This window comes from Pelmatolapia mariae, linkage group LG7 (assembly GCF_036321145.2).
Source record: "Pelmatolapia mariae isolate MD_Pm_ZW linkage group LG7, Pm_UMD_F_2, whole genome shotgun sequence".
Lineage (NCBI taxonomy): Eukaryota > Metazoa > Chordata > Actinopteri > Cichliformes > Cichlidae > Pelmatolapia > Pelmatolapia mariae.
Window position 1 is genome coordinate 34,731,827 of NC_086233.1, and position 22,723 is coordinate 34,754,549.

At 39.6% G+C, this 22,723-nt stretch overlaps 1 protein-coding gene across 1 annotated transcript in view; it reads left to right on the forward strand.

Moving 5' to 3' along the window:
- npr2 (natriuretic peptide receptor 2) overlaps positions 1-22,224 on the forward strand; it is an 87,687-nt gene extending 65,463 nt beyond the window's left edge. The window contains exons 16-22 of the mRNA XM_063478889.1: positions 7,631-7,777; positions 8,479-8,602; positions 12,780-12,848; positions 13,093-13,267; positions 16,575-16,673; positions 19,732-19,823; positions 21,685-22,224. Of these exons, the coding sequence (XP_063334959.1) occupies positions 7,631-7,777; positions 8,479-8,602; positions 12,780-12,848; positions 13,093-13,267; positions 16,575-16,673; positions 19,732-19,823; positions 21,685-21,747 (769 nt within the window). The 3' untranslated portion in view covers positions 21,748-22,224. The remainder of the gene's footprint in view (positions 1-7,630; positions 7,778-8,478; positions 8,603-12,779; positions 12,849-13,092; positions 13,268-16,574; positions 16,674-19,731; positions 19,824-21,684) is intronic.
- Positions 22,225-22,723: the final 499 nt, after the last annotated feature.

Here is a 22,723-nt window from a genome sequence, read left to right on the forward strand (position 1 = left end):
CTCCCGTTTCACCACATCCCAAAGGTGCACTGTTGGATTAAGATCTTGTGACTGTGCAAGCCATTAAAGCACAGGAATGAGAAAAGAGAAAAGCACCATTTCTCTGGGTGAAACTGCCTTGTTGAGGTCAGAGGGCAATGGCCAGACTGCTGCCATCTGCAACAGTATCTCAAATAACCGCTTGTTGCTACCAAAGTTTGCAGAAGAGCATCTATGAACACAGAATGTAGCAGCAGAAGACCACACTGAGTGTCACTCCTGTCAGCTAAGAACTGGAAAGGGGGCTGGTTGTGGTGTAATTATTTAAAGATTTTTTTCCTGGCACACTTTGGGTCCTTGCTGTGAGGTGACACCACCAAACACACACGGTACTCAAATGAAAATGTGGCTTGTTTAATTACATGAAACCATAAAACACTGTAGATAGAAAAACAATATTTGGAATTTGGGAGTTTTTACACACACCATTTACCTTCAAGAATTCACTGAATCAAATTTAAGCTTGTTCACACTGATGAATGATGTAGCCTGCCTTAATTAGTGGACATGAGTGCAGCTAATCAGGTAAAACTAGTCATTCATAATTTCCCCCCGATTTGTTATTCAATTTTTTTTTACTTGGTTATAGTGTTTTCCAACTCTTTCTGTGTGTGGTAAATGGTTAACAGAAACAAGCTTAACAAGATATTTCAGTTGAATTATAGAATTAAAAATAAAAAGAAATAGGAATGGCTGGTATAAAAAAATAAAGTTACGGATGTTAGTGTCAACTTAGGCCTAACAGGCTGCTGGGCATATTAATATTTCACTAAGTCAAAAAATGTGAACAAAGCAACACTGTGAGGATAATATTTCATACAGTAAGAAAGTGTGCTGTGTTAAAGGAGTAAAAAAATCAGGATTCAGCAGATTAAACACAGCTCCTGCGTGACTGCAGAGCTGTCAGGGGGTTGTAATGTTTTGCCTGCCAACTGCACTCGATCTTCCCGTCCTGTAACTTGTGGCATAAAGATCAAAACACGGGTCATGGTTCATTACTCTGAGAGGCAGCTCGTTGCTTTCTGCAGCTCATGGTGTGTGCTGGCGTCGCTCCGTGCAGCAGGAAAGAAACTGATTTACAGGCGAGTGCTGATTTTCACCTGTGGCTACCCCTTTGACAGATGTGTACCTAACGTAGACTTTACGGTTATTGTTTTTACTTTCTTTAATTCACTTTGTGATATTGAGTGAAGGTGGGAAGGTTTACTGCTCGATAGGGGGTCTGCTGCTCTGTAATCAATAGCCAAAGTAATCATTTTCACGGCCTTTCATTCGCTTTAACAGAGGGCGTCAGTCACAGCATGCAGTGGGCGTGCAGTTGAATTCTCTTTATGGAAAAGAAAAATCATTAAGCTCTCCTTTCCTTTGTCTGGGTTTTTCTTCAACATCAGCAACTGCTGGCAGAGGAAAACTTGGAGAAAACACAAAGGTAGGGCAGTTAATTTTCCAAAACGGACAAAATTGGGACCTAATTGTCTTTCAAGCTCAACAGTTTCACCTCTCTATTTTTTCAGTGGAAATATGTGGAACCAGTTCTCGATTAGGTATCACTGCAGTCTTGCTCACTTTGCCGAATTTTAAAATAATTTCAAACAGGTTTTTCTATTTCTGGCTTTGTGTGATGTCAGAAAGAAGTGGTATCCTTAAAAGGTCCTCCCAGGTACTCTGCAATCACAGGAGCTCCACCTACATGCTGTTAATGAGGGGCATCCAATTAGAAGAAAGTTGACTTAAAGATGACATTAGCTGCACTACTGCCCAGCATAAGATAAATAAGGATTTTTGAGTCGAAGAATAAAAATATAGAGCCATAAATAAGCATGGATTATGGAATGAGTATGGAATCTGTATGCTCTAAAAACAGCTGTTTAGGGTCTGATTCCACAAACTTCTGTATGGCTGTTGTGTGTTTGTCCTCTCAGTTTGACCTTTCCTCCGTTAGCAGTGTAATTCAGCACAGGATGAGCCCGGTGATGTATAGCTTTCCATTTGAAGTGGCCTGAAGTAGAGAGGTCTGTATGACTGATAACCTCAGAAGCACTCAGTGATGCTCTTGACAGCTGAAAGCTAATTCCCTCCTCACGTGTATGACGCCCTTCACCTCTGAGGCTCGTACGCTAATGCACTGTTTGCTGGTTATTTTCATTAGGTAAATGTATGTTGTTGACATGACGTGATGGATGAGCCGGTATATTTAGTCTGCGTGTGTGTGTTAGGGGGAGAGCCGAAGGGTGTAGTAAAAAGAGGGGCGTTCAGCAGTAAATTGTTCGTTTTATCCCACTTTTCACTCTGCTCTTCATTGATTCCCGATACCGTGCACGTCGAGTCTCTCGCTGTTTCCCACCAGGTCTGTGTCTTTTGTTGACACTGCTCACACACACACAAACCCTAATGTAGCCGCACATTTTCAGCCAAAATGTTACTTCCTGAAGAATGTTTAGCCTCTTTGCAAACAAAAAAGCACTCAGAGACAACGTACTAGAGCCAAGATTGTGCAACTATTGACATTTGTTTTAAGAAAAGAAATGCTTGTTGTATTTAATCTCCATGTGCATTTAAAAAACATGGTGATACCAAACATAAGATCCAGGAAGTCCATGAGACAAAAGGAATCCACAAGGAGCATAAGGACTGAGAAGTAAACATACAGAGCACAAACAGACAAACCAGACCCCAGGAATACGGCGGTTCTGACACTGATGCTGGAGCCGATTGCGCCAGATGCTGAATGGCAAGTTTCAAGCCTCGTTTATGGTTATCACATGCACTGAATCTGTCATCATCACAGCTCTCTCACTATTTATACCAGTGCTTAAGGAGGAGTCACTGCAATCTCCTCCTGAATGACAGGAATAGAAGAAGTAAAACAGGAAGCAAAGTGACGTGACATTTACTTCCGCATTGAATTTTTATTGTTATGACTCGGCTCAAAAGCTGCAACATAAAGTGGAGAAGGATACGAGACTTTTAGAAACATTGCTTCCACTTTAAACCACTCAAGAATCTCAGCTTAAAATGACAGCCCAGAGAGCCCAGAGAGAATAAAGGCGAGAAGTGGCATCTCCACCAAGCCAACCTCAGGCATCCCTTTATCCAATCAGGTGTAGACAATGGTCAGTTAAGGCTCTGCAACACCCAGAAACTGTAATTGCTGAAAGGCTGGCGCTACACTGGATCAGTTCTGCTGCAATTTTTGGTTTTGCTGTATATTTGAAAAGGTCACAAAGAAAGGGAAAAGTTTATATGTCAAACATGCCAGACCTCTAAATTATTAAAATTTTGGTTTTTACAACAAGAACAGGATATTTAACCAAAAAATCATGTAGAAATAGTTTGGTTGGAGCCTGCCTCTCTCTATCTTAGTAAGGCACGTAGTATGTAACTGCTTATCTGCACGAAATGGAAGACAACTGCCCAGCGTCACTGGACAGTCAAGGAAAGGTGGAGGTCTGAAAAAGGGAATTTAAAAAAATGACAAGCAGGAAGCAGACACATCTCTCATCCTTTGTATAAAAGATGCAGGCTAAATGTTTTATCATTACCAGCAAGTTTTTGAGGGAGCACCTGTAGCTGCTGCACAGAGCTCATCAAGGCTAGACTATCAGATGGCAGATACCTTAATAACCGAGGGCTTTGTTTTAAAAAAGAAGCTAAGTTACAGCCTTAAATGCATCCCTCAAGCTTTGCACAAATGTGAAATTTCAGTTCCAAGAATGTCGATATAACCCTGATATTTAAAAATAAGATCTATTGTTAATAACACAAAATCAGAATCAGAGAAACATTTTAACATTTCAATGTATTTGCATGTGGATGGAGACTCTGTACATCTGTCTTAACTCTTATTGTCAGTTTCATTCATTTACAAAATAGAGCGGTTCGATCCTGAGATGACACAAGTCCCTTTGGGGTTGAATCAGAAAGGGCATCTGACATACAAACTCAAATGTGTAGCTACCCGTGTTAACTACTCCGTGTGAATAACGGAGCACCTGAAAGTCGTTTTCTCCGTAAATTAGAGACAAACACAGTTTACTGATAGTGCTTTTAAAATTTTCAATAGAAGACAAGACATTATTAGATGTCTTGTATTAAAAGTTGGACCTATAATATCATTAAAGTGAATTATTGTAATCATGTAGAGAAAATCTGATATAGTGACAGCCTCAAATTACAGGCTTATTTATACATATACACAAATATAGAATATTTATACACAAGTGGAAACAGCCAGGCCAAAATAAGACACAGGTGTAGACAGTTAAAACAATGAAGTGGGGGAGGAAATTATAAAGTAGAGGAGATGGTTCTTGTTTTATTTTGGTAGTCAGCTAAAACCCTTATCAGCTTTCAAAGAAAACAAGGACAGCATTCAAACACAAATCAAAGGCAAAGGAAGAATAAATCTCATCAGAACCAAAGACAAGCCCATAATAATCCAGCCTCAAAATAAAGAAATCAGGACCCAAACACAGGGAAAATAAGACCAACCCATTACAAAGCTATAAAACAAACAAACCCAGTGGTTCTCGGTCCGTGGGGTCACTGTGGGTGGAATTTAAAAAACCAAAGGAAAAAAATAGAGAAAATGAGTTTTCTAATGCTGCAATGATATTCCACCAACTCTGTTTCCGCTAATGATATATAATAAAAAAATAATAAATGAAAAAAGATTAAAGACAAACATGTGGTGTGTGGGGCACGGGCACTTTATGGAGCTTCAGAAGTAGTGCATGCCAGAAAATGTTAAGTGGCCTGTGATGGAGTCCAGGAATGATTGTGAAGACAAAGGCAGGAAGTTAAGGTGCAGGTGATACAAAAAGAAAAGCTTCTACCAAACTAAGAAGGGAACACTAAAATCAAAACAGGAACTAAAACTTGATAATGTCACAAGAACTCAGGATCTTGGGGTTTCCATGTGATCGAGCGCTACTTGCCAGAAAAGACTCTACTACACCATCAAATGTAAATGACTGCAGATGGAAACAGACGTCTTCTTACTAAAGTGAAATTTAATTTTGCTCCCTGCTCGTGCCAAACATTTGATATATTCATTTAAAAAAAAAATTAAAAACCTTGTACCAAACTGAATTGTCCCTTCGCCATCCAGGCTCTTCTCAGCTTCCAGCATTACTGTTAATTTTGGATGAATGGTGGGAAAAATATGGATGTTTGTGATGCGCGCTGCAGTAAACAGTGGTTGGCCTGTGTGACTGCATTCAGTGCATTGATACTCATCAGTCTTTCATGTCTCCCTCTGATGTTTTGTACTTTAAACTTAAACATGTGGGTGTGTGTAGGATCCTTGACCCAGCAGACACGTGGCAGGATGCCAGACATTAATGCTTTTAGCCGCCATGGTGGTGTGGCTGACTCACCTTCTTGCTCCGTCGGAGTAAATGCGTGTACCAGCATGCTTGTGTGTATGTGCGTGTGTGTCTGTGCGTAAGCATATGAATGTAAAAATCTCAAGAGAAAAAAGAAAAAAACCCCACACATTATACAATAAATGATTTTTATAATTATAAAATAAATGTGAAGGGCCGTGATTGCAGCGGTAACAAGGAAATGGAGACCTGCCGTTAAACCTTTAGAACGGAACAACAGCTGCTCTGTATGTGTGCTATATGCTGAAAATAACATATAAAATAATGGCTGCTGCAGTGCTTTTATTGCTCTTACCTGTTTAACAGTGGTGATCATGTTTGAGGAGGGAGAGCTACTCAAATACTCCAAATAAGACCTCTGAATTATAGTTTTTACCTCTGTTGTTTACATTTAGTGCCATTTAATCTGTGAAGTCTCAGCATAAACAGTGCGAAACTGCTAAACGTAGTTCAGTAATTCCTTTAGTAAATTAAGACCCCAATCATATGTTTATATGCTAGTGCTAAAAATGTTTCTGCCCTCTATTTCTATTCATTTTTACATTACAGGCTTTGATTTTCTTGTATTTTCCACTTGTATTCACTGCACTGTGGTGTGAGCTTAACCTCTGATTGAAAAGTCCAAAAGAAAAAAACAAAGTCTAGAAAATAGAGCACTAGGGACATGTTCAGGTGGCCAGCCCCTCAGGTCTGACTCCAGGGTGAAGCACTGGTATCTCATCAGATCCAGGCGAGGTTTCTGAATTCCATGCTGCAGTCATTGTAGAGGTCTGGCTCCTCACTTAGGACCAGATTACCTTGGAAGACCCTACCAGAAGGAGCTGGCCTGCCATGGAAACCCATGCCATGAAGCTCCTGGCTCACACTTTTTGTGCTGATGTTAATGCCAGAACAGATTTGGATCTCTGCAGTCACTGTTTTAGCAGAGAATTGTTTACTTGTATTTACTCTGCAACCCCAACGGTTATTCCCTTGAGATCTTACCCTAGACTTTGTGGCTGAGCTGTTATGGCTGCTAAACACTTCAATTTTGCAAAAATGTAATTTATAGTTGATTGTGGAATATCATTGAAGGAAGAAATTCCAAGAACTGACTTGTTGCAAAGTTGGCGTGCTATTATAGTACTACGCTCAGTGAGCTGTATGAAACAACTAGTTCATTCATACATGTTTGTAAAGACAGACTTCAGTGCTAGGAGCTTGATTTGATACAGCTGCAGCAACTAGAGTAAAAACACATAAATACAAAGATTAAGGAGTGTCCCCCAACACTGTTGTCCATATAGTGTAACTCCTGAGATCAGAGCATGCAAACCCCTCCACCGCATTAAATGGGGATTTATCCTTCAGCAGAAGATCTAGGTTGTAGCTACATTAAACCACACACCCAACAAGGTAATTGCACACGCAATACGCATAATGCACCAGCACAAGCATAAACGCCACCACGACGTCAGCCACTTGCGTAGGTTATGTCACAGGCTCTTCAAAGAGACACCGCAGAAGTCTAAATCAAGCTGAAGGTTGTGACTCATTGGCAGGGTTACAAGCGGACAACAACAGCTGAAACTGTCTTCCTCTTCAGTTTCTTTTTCCCTTCTCTGAAGGGCATCAACACAAGAAGGGACCAGCAGCGAAGTGGCAGCCACTGGGCGTAGATTGCCAGTGACAATAAGCAATGATGGGTGAGAAAAATGCTTGTGATACAAAGTCCATGTTGACTGAAGTGATTGAAGCAATTACCAGTGAGAGTGATTGATACTCTTAATTTTCAAATGAGGAATTGGTAAATACATTAGAGGTTTCCCTAGACAACCTCTGGGTGAAATATCCACTACTAACCAGTCATTAGCTACAAAACATGATGCATGATGAAGGAATCGCTTTGTAAGTGGACTGGGCTTAGGAGACATAGTCATTGAAAGATGTCAGATGAGGTGGTTTGGACATCTGACGCCTCATAGGTGAGGTGTTTTGCACATGTCCAGCTGGGAGGAGATGTTGCGGCTCACCCAGGACATCCTCAAGAGATTTTGTCTCTGGGTTATCCTGGGAATACCTCCATGTTCCACTAGAAGAGCTGGAAATGGTGACAGGGGCAAGGGACTGCTTACCCAGACCCAGACGAGCATTGGGAAAGAAATGGATGGCCCTATATTAAATGTTATGTTCATGTTATGTGTGTTTGTTTGTGTGCTCAACAGAGAGGGCAGCACCAGTATTCTGAACAACCTGCTGTCCAGGATGGAGCAGTACGCCAACAACCTGGAGAACCTGGTGGAGGAGCGAACACAGGCTTACCTTGAGGAGAAACGGAAAGCTGAAAACCTCCTCTATCAAATTTTACCACAGTAAGAAAGAAGAAAAAATAACAGCGTTCACATTTTTAGCCTCACAGCCAAAAGCTTAAAACTCCCAGTGAACTCGAACACAGCAAATTGGGTGTCTCAATGACACTTTGTCATTTGTGTTAAATCCCTGTATTAATTAAAGACTCCGAATTCCTCCCAGTGCTGCATTTTATTAACGGATACACATTTCCCCGCGGCGCCATCTCACTGTAGATGAAAGGGAACACAGAGAACTGACAGGCAAACCGCTCATTAAAGTGAGCCGGCAGATCAGACGTGATAGCGAGTTTAGGCATTTGGATAACACCACAGGAACAAATCCCATCTTTCTCACCCACTTATCTGCTTTTTTCTTGCCTCCCCTCCATCAAAGCCAGACTGTCAGAGAAAGGCCTGAGAGGAAGGACACATTTCATTTCTCACCACACGTGTGAATTGAGTAAACTGTGTTTTTTTTTCTTCTTTTTTTGGCTTTGGTATCATTCGATTAACAGGAAATTAGCGTCAGCAGAATTAGCAAAGATAAACTGACATCTGGTTATAATTGAGCCTCCGGGGCGTTGATGTAATTGTGATTCAAAGAAACATATCTTTGATTATATTTTAATTCAAAAACTTAACATAATTAAAATATATACATCTTGTTTCCTTCCTCCTTTCTGATTCTTGCTTTCTCTTTCTCTCTGTCATTGTTTATGCAGCTCTGTAGCAGAACAGCTGAAAAGAGGGGAGACCGTGCAGGCAGAGGCATTCGACAGCGTCACGATTTACTTCAGCGACATCGTGGGCTTCACATCCATGTCTGCAGAGAGCACGCCGCTACAGGTACACGCCGATCAATGCCTCATCACAAACCTCAGTTTTGTCTGCTTCTGACAGCATTTAAGTGTTAACTTTTCTGACTTTCAAGCTAATCTTAAAGCTTTTAAGAAATCAGTGGTCGTGATCGCAGTTGCAGTGAATTCTCCCTTCTCTACTCATGCATGAAAAGTGCTCACCGGGTCTCCATCTACAGTGTGTCTCATAGTGTGTGTTCCCACACATAGGCCGCGACTGAAAATAGTACAGTTGTTAGATGGTAGAGTACGTTGACTCAGAGTTGAGTCACGTTATGCCACCACATATCTCCCTCTCACTTAAATACCAAAGTGGTTTCTAGACTTCATCTGAAAGATATGTCTCTGCTGCTAATGGACAATATCACACTGTCAGGTGAACTGGAATCACCCTGAGAAAAAACAAAAATGTGTTTCTCTTCCAGTGTGCGGAAGAAAAGGTTATGTTATTTGACAAAGCTAAAAAAGAAAGAATAAAAAAGGCCTTGTAGACCTTTTTTCCAAAGCAGACATCTTGACTTTTCACAGGGAAAGCAGAGAAAGCACAGATGTTTTAATTGTGGCCGCATCCCCTTTACAGGATCTCGTAGATGATGGATTTACCCCTGCTGTGTTAGCGCATCATCCTAGAGACTGGTGGGCAACCTACTGGCGACCACCAGTCACTAGGGAAAAATGATTATTCCCCAACTAGTTGGAAAGTGGTATACCAGTTGGGGAAGATGTATATTTATACAGTCCTGAATGGAAAAACATTCCATCTATATTCCTTCTAATGAAAAAATGTACTTCGGAGGTGAAGGAACTTTTTTCTTTCCCCAGCCCCGGGTAAGCTCTGGAGCCAATCCTGTCAGGTCACACACACACAATGCCAAAATCCCCCTGTCAATCAAAGTCTTCACCTCATCTTGACCTGTAATTATAGCGTCTCTCTGTGCACCCAAACAGCCATTTTCAGAATGCTGTAGATTATTCCTGAGGATCATCATTCACCCAAAGTGCTTTTTTTGGACATGTGATGGATGTCACCTGCACCCAGAGTCAGCCAGTGCGGATTCTGCAGTAAAATGAAGGAGTCAGCTGTCTTGCCTACCACAAGATTTTCTCTATAATGAAGCTATATATGGTATAAATATACTGTATGCAGCTGAAAGGTGTGTGGATTACAGATATATGTGTCGGGCCACGGAAATCATTAATCTGGTGTTTAAGTGGCAGCTGTTTTTTTTCCTACAGTGTAAATGCCACAGATAAGCAGTAATTTAAATCATGCAATCAATCAATACTTTATTTATATAGTACATTTAAAGACCAGAGGTACACCAAAGTGCTTCTCAATAGTAAAATATGAAATAAAATCAATTACATATGGGTACGATAATAGAGTACAAACACATTTCCAGACAAAACAAAGCACTAATTAACCCAGGAGTACTATGTTAAAAGAAATATTTCACTCCTAGTGTTGAAGTTGTAATTATCAGAGCTTTGACCAGCAGCACAGCAAAGAGCAACGCTGTGATGAGTGGGTCATTGTTTTCTTTCTGATGCTCCACTAGCACACTCAGTGACATATATACACATAAATCAAAGGGTGTTTTCAGGTTTTTCCACAATATTTCACACATTGCGCTTGTACTTCCACGACGACAGCAAAGTCGGTATGCAGTCAGGTATTAGTATCATGGTTTCTGTAACACTCAGCTTCACTTTACTACAAGGAAGGTCTTTTTAGATGTTGTAACTTCTGTCTTCTCCACAGCTGGCTAAAGGTCCAACAGCATGAGCAAGAGTAGCCCAGAGACAACTTGTTTGTGACACTGCTCCCTGGTGACAGTAGACAGTGTTGGGATTAAATAATTTGCAGTGCCTGATCAACAGATACGACACATATATGACACATACATAGAATGAGGATCTTGGTTATTTGGGAGGAGCTCAGTGTAGAGCCACTACTCCTTCACATAGAGGACAGTTGAAATGGCATGAGCATCTGACGAGGGCCCTGAGCCCCTCCTAGGTGAGGGATTTTAGTAAGGCTATACTTGTGTAAAGCTAGGACACAAGCCAGCTGAGAGATTATGCTTTGGGAATGTCTTGGGAACACCTGAAGGATATGGTTGGACAGAATGAGATTCAGACATCTCTGTTTACTGGCAGTTCGTCGTTATCACTTTTGTGAATGGAGGTTTGTATTAAAAGTGAGTCACAGCTGCTGGCTCGCGCCATGCTCTGGAGTGGTTGTGCACCGGGTTACAGTTTGTGAGAGGGTCAGTGCTGGAGCTCAGATTCCCAAATGGCAGAGAAAGTGACGTTCTGTAGAAATGTCCTTATTTCCTGGATGCTGGTTTGGCTTACAGGTCCAGGAGGCAGCCATATGCTGCAAAGCTAAATGTGACGCTGACCTGAAGCCGGTCACTGCGTGACTTCCCCCAATCTCTCGCTGTCCCCATTTCGTCTCCTCTTCGCTGCGCTAATCTCATCTAATAAAGGCAGCAACCCCATCTCCAAAAAAAAAGAATAAAAAATTATTTGTTACTTGTGTTAATATTAGTTCTGCGGTGGTCCTAATCACAGGCTACAGACAGCTTTGCAGACTGTCGTCCACATGTTGTAGCTGTTTACCTTCACCAGGGGGCAGTATCACAAAAAACCTCTCCTGGCGATTCTTGATTGTGCTGTTGTTGTTGTTGTTGTTGTCACTGCAGATCATCAACATGTATGGAGGGCCACAAGTGCCAAAGTGAATTAAACTAATACATAATTAAATAATAAATTAAATGTCATGAATTAATTAAAATTGGGAATAATAATTACATTAATAAATAACTATAAACTCATTTGTTTTAAAACGTTTAATAAATTTCCAATTTTAATCATTTATTTACACATTTTATTTACTATTTATTGATGTTTTTAGTTAATTTATTTTGACACTCGTGGCCCTCCATACATGTGCTTCTCAAGGTGCTTTTTTAAAAATCGTTGAGATTTTTTCTCTTCGTGGTAACTTCCACTGTCGCTCCCTTCTCAGTTCTCTTTAGCTTATCAACCAATTAACATCTGACCTACACTCATCCAGTGTCGAGCTATGTGCTGCTGTTTTTTGGAAACTGCACACAAACACGTTTTCAAATCTCCCAGACCTACACAGTGGACACAAGCGATGTGACATAAATTCACCATTAGGCTGCTGCTCCCATGGCCCGGAGCTTTATAACATGTAATTTAAAAAAAAAAAAAATTAAATATAAAATCTGTATAAAAGATGTTTTTTTTATAGAGAGCATATCTTCATATTATCAGGTTTTACCATAAGATAGAAAATACAGCCGTAATTTACATGATGTCGGTTATACTAGTCATTTAATTTCATGTGTCTTTGAATTAAGCAACTGCATGAGCTTTCCTTTCATAAAGGGTGGTTTAATGCATCCTCTGCTAAAGAAGGTAATAAACAAAGCACTGAAGCACCTTTTCTTAATATTTAGAGAATTCAATGAGCTCTTAATCCAGCTGCCACGCAGATGCTTCCAGGCCACTTCCCAAGCAAAACCTAATACTTAGAAAACTCAAGAACTTGACAACAAATAGGTCGGAAATTATATCCTGGTTCATCACAGTTCACTCAGGACCAAATGTCCCTGCTTCAAATGGGTTTTTTTTAGGTTCAGAAAACAGCTGTAAAAACAAACAAAAAAAAGGAATAAAAAAACCGAACATCTAATATGAAGCCCAAATAATAATAATGGCCTCTGAATAAACAGCCAGCCGGTGACATTACCGCTACATTTCGACTATTACGAGCCAATTCAATTTCCTAAATTTAAGACAGATTGTGCGTTTGTAATATTCCATCTGCGGATTTGATTTATCGTCTCGTATTTGTGTTTTTCAGTAAGCCTCAAAGCCTGGAAATCGTCCAGGGACAGAAATAATGCGAGCGGCTCTGAGGTTTTTACAGACGCGCTCGTCTCCCAGTCTGTCAGCCTTTCAACAAAAGAAAACAGGGCGCCCAGTGCTGGATTTACAGTGTGCATTTCTACATTTTTCATTAACTCATAATGCTTTGGGTTGAGAAACAGGATATGAGCTAAAAACTTCCACCTCTTATCTTTTCGTGCTGCACTGAAAACACAGAATCATGAAAACTTCTCTCTCTACAGGTTGTCACGCTGCTCAACGATCTGTACACGTGTTTTGATGCAATCATCGACAACTTTGATGTATACAAGGTACGTCGGGATAATCAGTGAGGAGTCTATTATAGTAGCTTTGCATAAGAAGGACATGTGTGTAGCCCCTCCCTTCATCCTCTGTCTGAAATAAGCAGTTTTATCTCCCTTTCAGCCAACTTTTATAGGCAAAAATCAAAGCAGATAATGTTAAAAGTAAAAACATCACAGCAGCTCATAGAAATAATTAGTTGACTTATTTACTTGAAGGTTAAAACTGATCTTCTTGTGACTGGTCCCTCAGGTTGAGACCATCGGCGACGCCTACATGGTAGTGTCTGGGCTGCCGGTGCGGAACGGCAAACTCCACGCCAGAGAGATCGCCGGGATGTCGCTGGCCCTGTTAGAGCAGGTCAAAACGTTCAAGATCCGACACAGACCCAACGACCAGCTGAGACTCAGGATAGGCATACACACAGGTGAGTCTTAACTCACAAGGTGGTGGCCAGTGGAAAATGTAAAACTTGCAGGGTTCCAGTTTTCTTGTTTACTTCACCACAAAAACATGTTTTGGTCCAGTTTTAGTATCAGAAGCTTCAAGGTTTGCATTTGCAGCAGGATTTAGTAACATGCAGGTAAACATAAACATATGAAGAGCAAATGAGTGACTACATCTGTAATGAAATGCCATCAACAGTCATCGCAATAGTTTTGCTTTAATTAGATGTGCTTTTCTAAACAGGGACCGTTAGCTAGATGGAACAGGAAGCCTTATCCTCGATATTAGAGTTGGGAGAGCTTCTGTATAGTCAATATCCAGTCAATATCCAATACTATCAGCAGCAGGGAGGTCACAGGGGTTTCCATTATTATTATTTGTTATTTGTGCCAGCATTACTGTTTCTTCTATGTTTTTCCTGCAATTTAAGAGTGGGAAGTCAAATTCATTTTACATCAGGGCCATCCGTGCAAATCCATTTAGCTGCGCATTTAATCCCTGCGATATCTCAATATAAACAAGTGCAATATCAACAGCACGTCTCAGTTTTACTATATGATAAAGAAACGCTGTTCTTTTTAATGGAAGAAATGTTACAGCACGACTCTTTGGGCTTAAACTGAAAGAAATAAATGTGTTAAATTAAAGGTTCTCATTGCCCATACTGCCCTTTAATTATAAAGCAGAAAGTTTTTTTAATTAACAAAAAATTATATTTTATGTATTTATTTAATTTATTCAAAATATTTTTATTGAGTATTTGTGGATATAGTTTACAGAGAAAAAAAGAAGACGGAAAACACAGAGTGTTTACAATGAATACAAAACAGAACTTCTCATGTTGGAACATTGTTTTCCTCTCTTATTATTTGTATTTATTTAAATGAAAACTGTTTGTTTGTCTATTACTTTGGTGTAGTATGGAAACCTATGGTTGAGGCCTTCATCAATAGGACAAGCTGTAAAATTTATGGAAATGTAGTTAAAAGTCCAAAATGCATGTTCTCCTTCACATTTTCCAAAGATCTCCAGTGGGCCAGATTGGAGTTTTTGCCGGCCTGATTCTGGCCCAGGGCCTCATGTTTGACACACGTGATTTAAGGGTATACTCCAAAGCCCTCCCAGGGAAAATTCTGTAATTTACCTAACCCTGAAACATTATTAGGTATGTCAAACAAAAGGCCTGGGGGTCAGTACTGGCCCTGCAAGCACTCCACTCTGGATGACAGTGGAAAAATTTGAAAGAAGGCAATAACTTTGGGCTTTTAACTGTATTTTCATAAATTCTTCCTACTGATAAAGAGTTGGTTAGACATTCCTATTTATACTACAGGAAGGTAATTATGTAATAAATAACAAAATTGATGACAGAAAAGTTCCTGTTTTTCCACTATCTAATATAGAAACTTTTGTTTTTTTCTAATAGGTAGCTAATACGTAGTTAAACTTCCTTAGGCTGACAGAAAGGGGAGTCTCTTTAGTCCAGCCCACTTAAGATCAAAGTGGGTTGTATGTGGCCTATGATATAAAATGACTTCGGTAATATAGGCCATGCAAGTGACCACCACCAGTGCCAGCATTTTGTACTTGTGCTGCACTGCTCGTCAATTTCACCACTACAAAACACCAGCTGGTGGTCGAGATGATCCATTCTCTCCCAGTCAATTCGACTGGTGGCAGAAGAAAGGCGTAGGAGGAAACAATGGTACTGAACGGGCAATCACAGTCAGTAGACACCAACATGAAACTACAGACTGGCAGATTAAATTTAATGCTACGCTAATAATAAATAATAGTACAATTATAATAAGATTAAATCCATGGATAGGAAGACCAGCAAATAATTAACTATCACTTTGAGGGTCATCGATGATCAGAGTGATTATCGGAAACCCTAAAATGTTTGCCTTGAAAGGTTAAATAAGTCGACAATACCCGATCAGATCACATATGGGACAACTGAATAACAAAAAGCGGTAGGTACAGTTGCATTGGTCTCTTCCATGCTCGCCCGCTTTTTTGAGACTTTTTTCTGTTGCTGTTATTCCATTGATGTGGCTACTTTCCCCACCGTGGCAGAAGATCACAATCTTATTATTAAATGCTCTTTGAGTCTATCGAAAGTTAATTGGCCCCAGATGGGAAGCTCCCTGGTAACAAGAACGACCGTGACCTTTTTGAACAAATCAAAGATTCAAAAAGCTGAATCAGGCTACCTGAATCCTGCAATTATGACAGCTTGTTCAGACATTATTGGGAACTAAGCAAGGCACATTTCTCTGTCTCCACACACTCACTCCTCTAAAACTAGATGAGCGAGGCGCTTGTAGAAAGGCTGAATTATTCTAACTGCTTTTCATGCAATAAAATTAGTCAGCCTCATGTGTCTCTTTAAGTCTCCGGGTTCTGATTTCTGAACGCCCCCACTTAAATGCTTTTTAATAACTGTTGAGTGATTCTTCATGTGTATCCTGGCAAAAACATAAAAAATAAATTAATAGTTTTTGGACTATAAAAGAAACATGTGTTATCCAGGGCATGAGATTAGCTGACAGTATCCAGAGCCTTTGTAAATTCCATTCTTCGAATACCCAAACAGATGGAGTTTAAAGGGAGGGATGTTATTCTTTTACTCATTTTCTGTCATATATGCATTGCCAGAGTGGTGGAGGCTCATCTTAAACATGACAATGAAATATGTACAAATAGATTCTGTGAGCTGAACAGCTCTAAATGCTTTGTTTAGAGTATTTTTTCTACTCTTAGCTCCGTATGATGTCAATGAAAAAGGACACTGCTAATATGGTCATCTCAGGAACTCTGTGCTCCGAAGTGGCTGATGAAGAAAGTTAGCTTAAAAGGAGAGGAGCTAAAATGTCTTACTTCAGACAGAAGATGAATGTCTAAAATGTCTAAAAAAGAAAAACCCTCCAGTACAGAGTCCAAGAGTAGAAATTAGGAGCTGGAAATGAGCACAAGAGCCCCCCTTGTTTTGTTCTTTTTAATTTGACGTAACTTATAAGAAGCTTCTTGCACAGTATTTAGACTGCGTCAGCTCATAGAGGCACTGTTTATGTTCTAGTTCAGCAGCTGAAACGATCCAACATGCATAGGCTGGCACTCAGTGTCGTCACTGTAATTTAGAGCAGTTTCCTTTCACTCACACCTCTGTCTTCATATTTAACATTTCCCCTGAGGTGTGGTAATGACAGAGCTTCCCAGCTCCTCAGGTATGATGATTGTTTTTCCTTGGTAAAATCTGACTATATTTAGTGTTTGTTTTACAGGCCCAGTGTGTGCTGGCGTGGTGGGGCTGAAAATGCCCAGATACTGTTTGTTTGGAGATACTGTCAACACGGCATCCCGGATGGAGTCGAATGGAGAGGGTGAGTGTCACTGGGTTTTTCCTCTCTGCTGTCTGTTGGATGTAAAGCTGGCGTCACTACATAAATCTGGGTTTTCAACAGAAGGAGTAACACGCTTCGTACAAATCTGTGCAGTGTTGAAGTTAAAAAGGACTCGCAGCTTATTCTTATTCTTGTATTGCAGCTGCTCTGTATTTAATTAACTTTTCACTTCTTTTAAACACTTTGTGCACTGCTGGTGATAAGGTCCATAAAGAAAAACTCAAACAGAAACAAAGCCGATAACACAAAGTCCAATGGTAAACAACAAAAGGAGAAACCAAAAACTGGGAAACATGAAAGCACGGAAGACAGAAGCTAGAAACAGGAGGCTAACAGGGAGAAAAGGCGACTCCCTGACAAAAAGAAAACCGGAGACAGGACTAAAGGCTTCTTTCCCATTTCTCTAATCTGTGCCTCCTCATCTCCTCCGTCCTTCTCCCTGTGACTGTGTAAGTTAATCTCAGTACTCCAGGATGAAGGATGTCTTAAATGGATCACGAGGACAGAGAAGAGAGGAGGAAGACACAGATGCATTTCCTTTTAACTTTAATGTAGAGGTGTGGCAGACAGCTGGAATAAATTAACCATAGCGACAACTCATCATAGATGAGCAAACTTTCTTTACCTGTTTGTTGGTGTGTGAATAAAGCATCAAGCCATATTATTAAAAGTACCCTTGAATTTAAAAAAGATGCCATAAACACATAAAACACAAGATTAGCCACAGGTAAAAACAATGAAGGTGGGGTGGACATTCACAAAGGAGGCAAACAGAAACAGGAAATAAAAGAAAGCTTATCTTCAAATTAAAATAGGAAATAACAAAAAGACAAAGGTTTTGTCTATTACTACTACCAAACATGGCCACAGAGACAGGAGAAAGACAAAAGATGAGCAAAAAGAAGACTAGAAGTAACTGAAAACCAAGACGACCAGTGCAAACAAGCTACATTATGATAGCAGGAAAAAAATAAGCTACTATTAGATAGAAGAAACAGAACAGAATAAGAAACACAAAATAAATGCAGGACCAATGGCCAACATCTAGCTTGATGTGCTTCTTGGCTTTTGGAAATCACACCAGTCTTAACAAAGCAGATAAAGTTGTGTCGGGCGAATCCGCACTGTAGTGTGAGGCAAATTTAAAATTGAAAGATTTACACAAACACAGGTTTGCTTCTGTTGACATCAGATAGGGGAAAATTGCATAAATTCTTAAAATGAACTGAGCTGCATGAAAACTTTGCTTTGTGTTTGGTCTGAACGCGACATTAGTCTCTTAAGGATGAATTATTGTGATCCAGTTGTTTTTGTCTTTGAATCTTACTGTTGGCTTTCTCTTTAATTTGCCACCCATCTGTACATATAGAAAATCCCAAACTTGGTACTGCATTTGGTTTAGTTGAATATTTGAAAAGCTTTTTTAATGGGAAACTGAAATGAGAACTTTTTTAACCTCCTAGGACCTGGCGTCCACATATGTGGGCATCACATTTTGGGACGTCTAGACCAAAATACTTAAGTTTTCTCTACAAGGGCCTGATATGCACTTACGAGGATTATACTGCCACTGTTCTATCAAAATTTGAAACAAATGTCCTCATGTGTGGATCTCATTTTTCTCACAAACAAAAATTAGGTAAAAAAAAAAAAAAAATCTGGTAATTCTTTGTTTTTACATTCTTTAGGTCCCAATCAACCCAAATAGCAAAGAAAAATAAAAAATGCATGCCATGAAAGAGTTCGGGTCTTAGGAGGTTAAGCATATGATGAAGTATACAACTTCAGAATAGGCTGATTTTTTAAAAGTAAAATAGCTTTAATGTTTTCCAAGTTACAGACCTTCCTTGTATATAGTAGTGGGTTGAAATTTGGCGTCTTTATATTCACTTTATTTTTTTCCACATCTAGCTTATGTTTTTTAATGCTTAAACTGATATAACCGTATATTTCTAAACAAATCTCAATTTGTCAAATTGCAAAATCCACAGGGATCCCACAAGGATCTATCCTGGGCCCGTTGATGTTTAAATTATAAGTAATGAAAAAGTAGTCAGTGCTTCCCACCTCACCCCTTTAGAATAAGCTGATTTTTTTTTTTTCTGAGATACAGGACTCACCCCAAACTTGAAAACATGCCTTTCGGGTAAACTGTAAAGGGTCATATCACCATGTGAGACACAGTTATAATCAAACATTTACTTATAACCATCATGCGCATGAATTTCATAATGATTTTGGGCTTGTAATGATTTCTTTGAACTGTCCTTTTTCCAGGGTAGAATGATTGTACAGCATACATCTTTAATTACTTTAGAGAAAATCCAAAATTAAATTGTGCACTGATTTTTTTTTTTATTAATTAAAGATGTATGCTTTAGCTGTAGCTGTAGGCTGGCAAATCGAGAAACAACACTGAGGTTGACATTTTGGACGTGTCCCATTGAACAAACAAGAACCAGACTACCAGAATTAACAGCAGTAAATAATAGACCCTTTATCACTGTACGCAGGACCTGTTCATCTCTGTCTCTGACTCATTTCTTAATGAGTTTTGATGGAAGCACTCCTGAGGAAAAAATCAGATTTGTGAGCTAATTATAAGCCGCGGTGACCTGCTGCGTCTGATGCTGTTCGTGCTGACATTTCTTTTCTTAACTGGCAGTGACAGCAGTACCGTGTTATGAATCTATAACTGGATATTTTGCGAGTGAATCTTCAGATGTATCGATTAACTGCTGAGGTCCTTCCTGTTTTGTGCCTCCTCTGCTAAATAATTGATGGCACTTACAGCTAAGGGCCCTTAGCCAGCGATTAACAGTGCAGCATGAAGCTTCATGGGCAAGAATCGCATCTCACATCCCTGCACTGTGTGCATTATTAGGACAAAACAATACAGATTTTCATCACCGTTAGCATTTTGATGCATTGGCTCATCTCCACAGTTTTCCTGTGAGCTGTTATCTTATGGTTGGAGATGAAAGCAGATATGTGAGCTGTTATTTGTCATTCACGCTGTGTTTGATGTCTCTTCTAGCCTTAAAGATCCACGTGTCCTCGGCCACCAAAGAAGTGCTCGATGAGTTTGGTTACTTTGATCTCCAGTTACGAGGAGATGTAGAAATGAAGGTAGGAACCGTCATCTGAATGAAACCAAATTAAACCTTTGCCTTAAAAGTGAGTTCATATGTATTGTGAATGTTAATAAAAATAAATAAAGAGCAATGCATGATAACTGATCACTGATAAACCTACAACAAATGATTTTCATTATAGATCAGCCTGAGGATTATTGGTTTAATTAACTGATTAATATGTCAGCCTGTAAACTCAAGGCTGTAACTATTAATGAGGATGCTGGGATTGATTTTAACATCCCGAGGAGGAGAGATCAATATCTTTAAATGAGACAAGTTCTTAGGTAAATAAATGAAACACAGCAGATGTCTTGTGTTTTTAACCCTCGAGCAACAAAACTATTTTATTAGCAACTAAAATACTTTTTTCAACAGCGTATTTGTGTTTATAATATTCATATCATTTCTTTTATCTATGACTCGTATTGTTAAATGTTCAAACGTCATTATGATTTTCTGGAGTCACATGGCAGCAACTCAATGCATTTAAGTATGTAGACATAGTGAATATAAGATGCTGAAGCTTGAACTGAGGATCAGAGAAAAATTGTGATTTAGGTGAGTTTGAACGTGGCATGGTTGGTGATACCAGAAGGGTTGGTGTGGATATTTTAGAAACTGCTGATCTTCTGACATTTTCTCACAGAACCACCTCTAGGGTTTGCAGAGATTGACCTTAAAAAGAGAAAATATTCAGTGAGCAGCAGTTCTCCAGGTGAAGATGCCTTATTGATGTCAGATGAGAATTTCCAGACTGCTTCGAGCTGATAAGAAGGCAACTGTAACTCAAATAACCACTTGTTACAACCAGGGTATGCAGAAGACCATCTCTGAATGCGCATGACATCGAACTTTAGGGTAGATGGGCTACAGCAGCAGAAGACCACACCAGATGCCACTCCTATATGCTAAGGAAACTGAGGCTGGCATTCACAGAAAATGGGACGACAGTAGATTCGAAAATATTGCCTGGTCTGATGAGTCTCGATTTTGCTGCCACATTTAGGTGGTTGGGTCAGAATTTGGCATACATGACATAAAAGCATGGATCCATCCTGTCTTTTATCAACAGTTCAGGCTGCTGATGGTAGTGTAATGGTGTTTGGGATACTTTCTTGGCACACTTGGGCCCCTTAGTACCAACTGAGCCTTTTTTAAACACCGCAGCCTGCCTGAGTAATCTTGCTGACCATGTCCTTATATTTATGAACAGGGCGTACCCATCTTATGATGGCTGCTTCTGTCAGGGTAACGTGCCAAAGCTCAAATCATCATTGTGATGTTCAAACTGTTTTTTTGAACATCACAATGAGCTCATTGTACTCAAATGGCCTCCACAGTCAACAGATCTCTTCTGCCTTTGGGATGAGGTAGAACAGGTTTTGCATCCTGGATGCGCAACTGGCAAAAACTGCAGCAACTGCTTGATGGTTGCAGCAGTTGATGGAGAATGGATCAAAATCTCTGAGGAATGTTTCCAGGTCGTTGTTGAATCTATGACATGAAGAATTAAAGCAGCTCTGAGGGCAAAAGTTGTTCCAACCCATTACTAGCTACATGTACCTAATAAACTGTAGATGAACTGGTTACCTCGTAGTAAGTCTAACTTGAACACTTGAAGGTAAAAGCAGCAATCAAAAGTGGTTTAATAATTTTGAGAGGTAAATCATTTAGGAGTAAATATCCTTTCACATTTATCTATAGTCAGAATATATAATTTAAAGTGTCATATGTGAGCAAAGGGTGACTTAAAAGCTTTATAGTGTCACCTTTAAGCAAAGGTCAGCAGAGGATACCAACCCCTCCACTCTTCATCTCCATTGATGAACTTATTGATTTCTGTGTTTTTCCAGGGCAAAGGCAAAATGAGAACGTACTGGCTTCTTGGGGAGAAGACTGATGTGTATGTTATCTGAGAGGCCTGCTGATAATGTGAGAGCAGCAGTGGTGGAGATGCCAGCAGAAGCTCCAGTGGCCGAGCCACTTCTTTTATTTGTTCTAGAATAAGTCTTTAATGGTGATTTCCCTGCAGAGGAAAGGTGAACGACACCCTACAACAACAACAAAGAGGGAATTCCAGGTATATTTATTACCTGCATACTGAAACTGCAAAAAAAGAGAGATTAAAACTGTAAAGTTGTTTTTGTATGAAGAATTTCTGTCCTGAGAGTGGGTACTTTTCACTGATAAATTCTTATTTTTTGTGCTTTCTATATTAAAATTTGTATAATGTGTTTGAAAGTCAATGATGTATTCCTATTTCCATTGAAGTGTGCAGGCACGGTGCTGCAATCGATGTCACTGCAGGAGTTTCAGCCGTGTTACACAGTGCAAGATAATATGTATATATGTATATCCAAGATACTGTAAAATATTTTGTTCAATAAACTCAGTAAAACACACTTTTTTTTAATTTATGGACCAGGGACTATTTTTACATTATTGGATTTCTTTTGTGGTGTTATTGATATTTGCTTTCACAAAGGGTGTAATGTGAGAAAAGAGCCCTTTATTTCCAGCATTACACAACATCTTCCTGACAAACACCCACTTTCAACTCAGGAGCAATTCATAAGTGACCTTCTACTGTCCCCCCAAATATCGAGTGTCCCTCTAAAACATTGCATCTTTTAAAAAAAATTAAGTGCAGCAACCAATTTACTAGAGGGGCACTCTAACCTTTGCTGTTTACCTTGGAAGATTAATTGGTTAACGAGGTAGGTTGAACCAAAGCTGTCCCAAAGCAGGTTATTCTGTTATCTGCTTTTATTTTCATATTTATTTCTCTTAACTTCTACTTCCTGTCTACCCAAGACCAACCAAACTAGTGAGTTTTCTTTTTTCGTTTCCAAATTTTTCATTTGGAAACAAAATAGAAATCAGTCACATGAC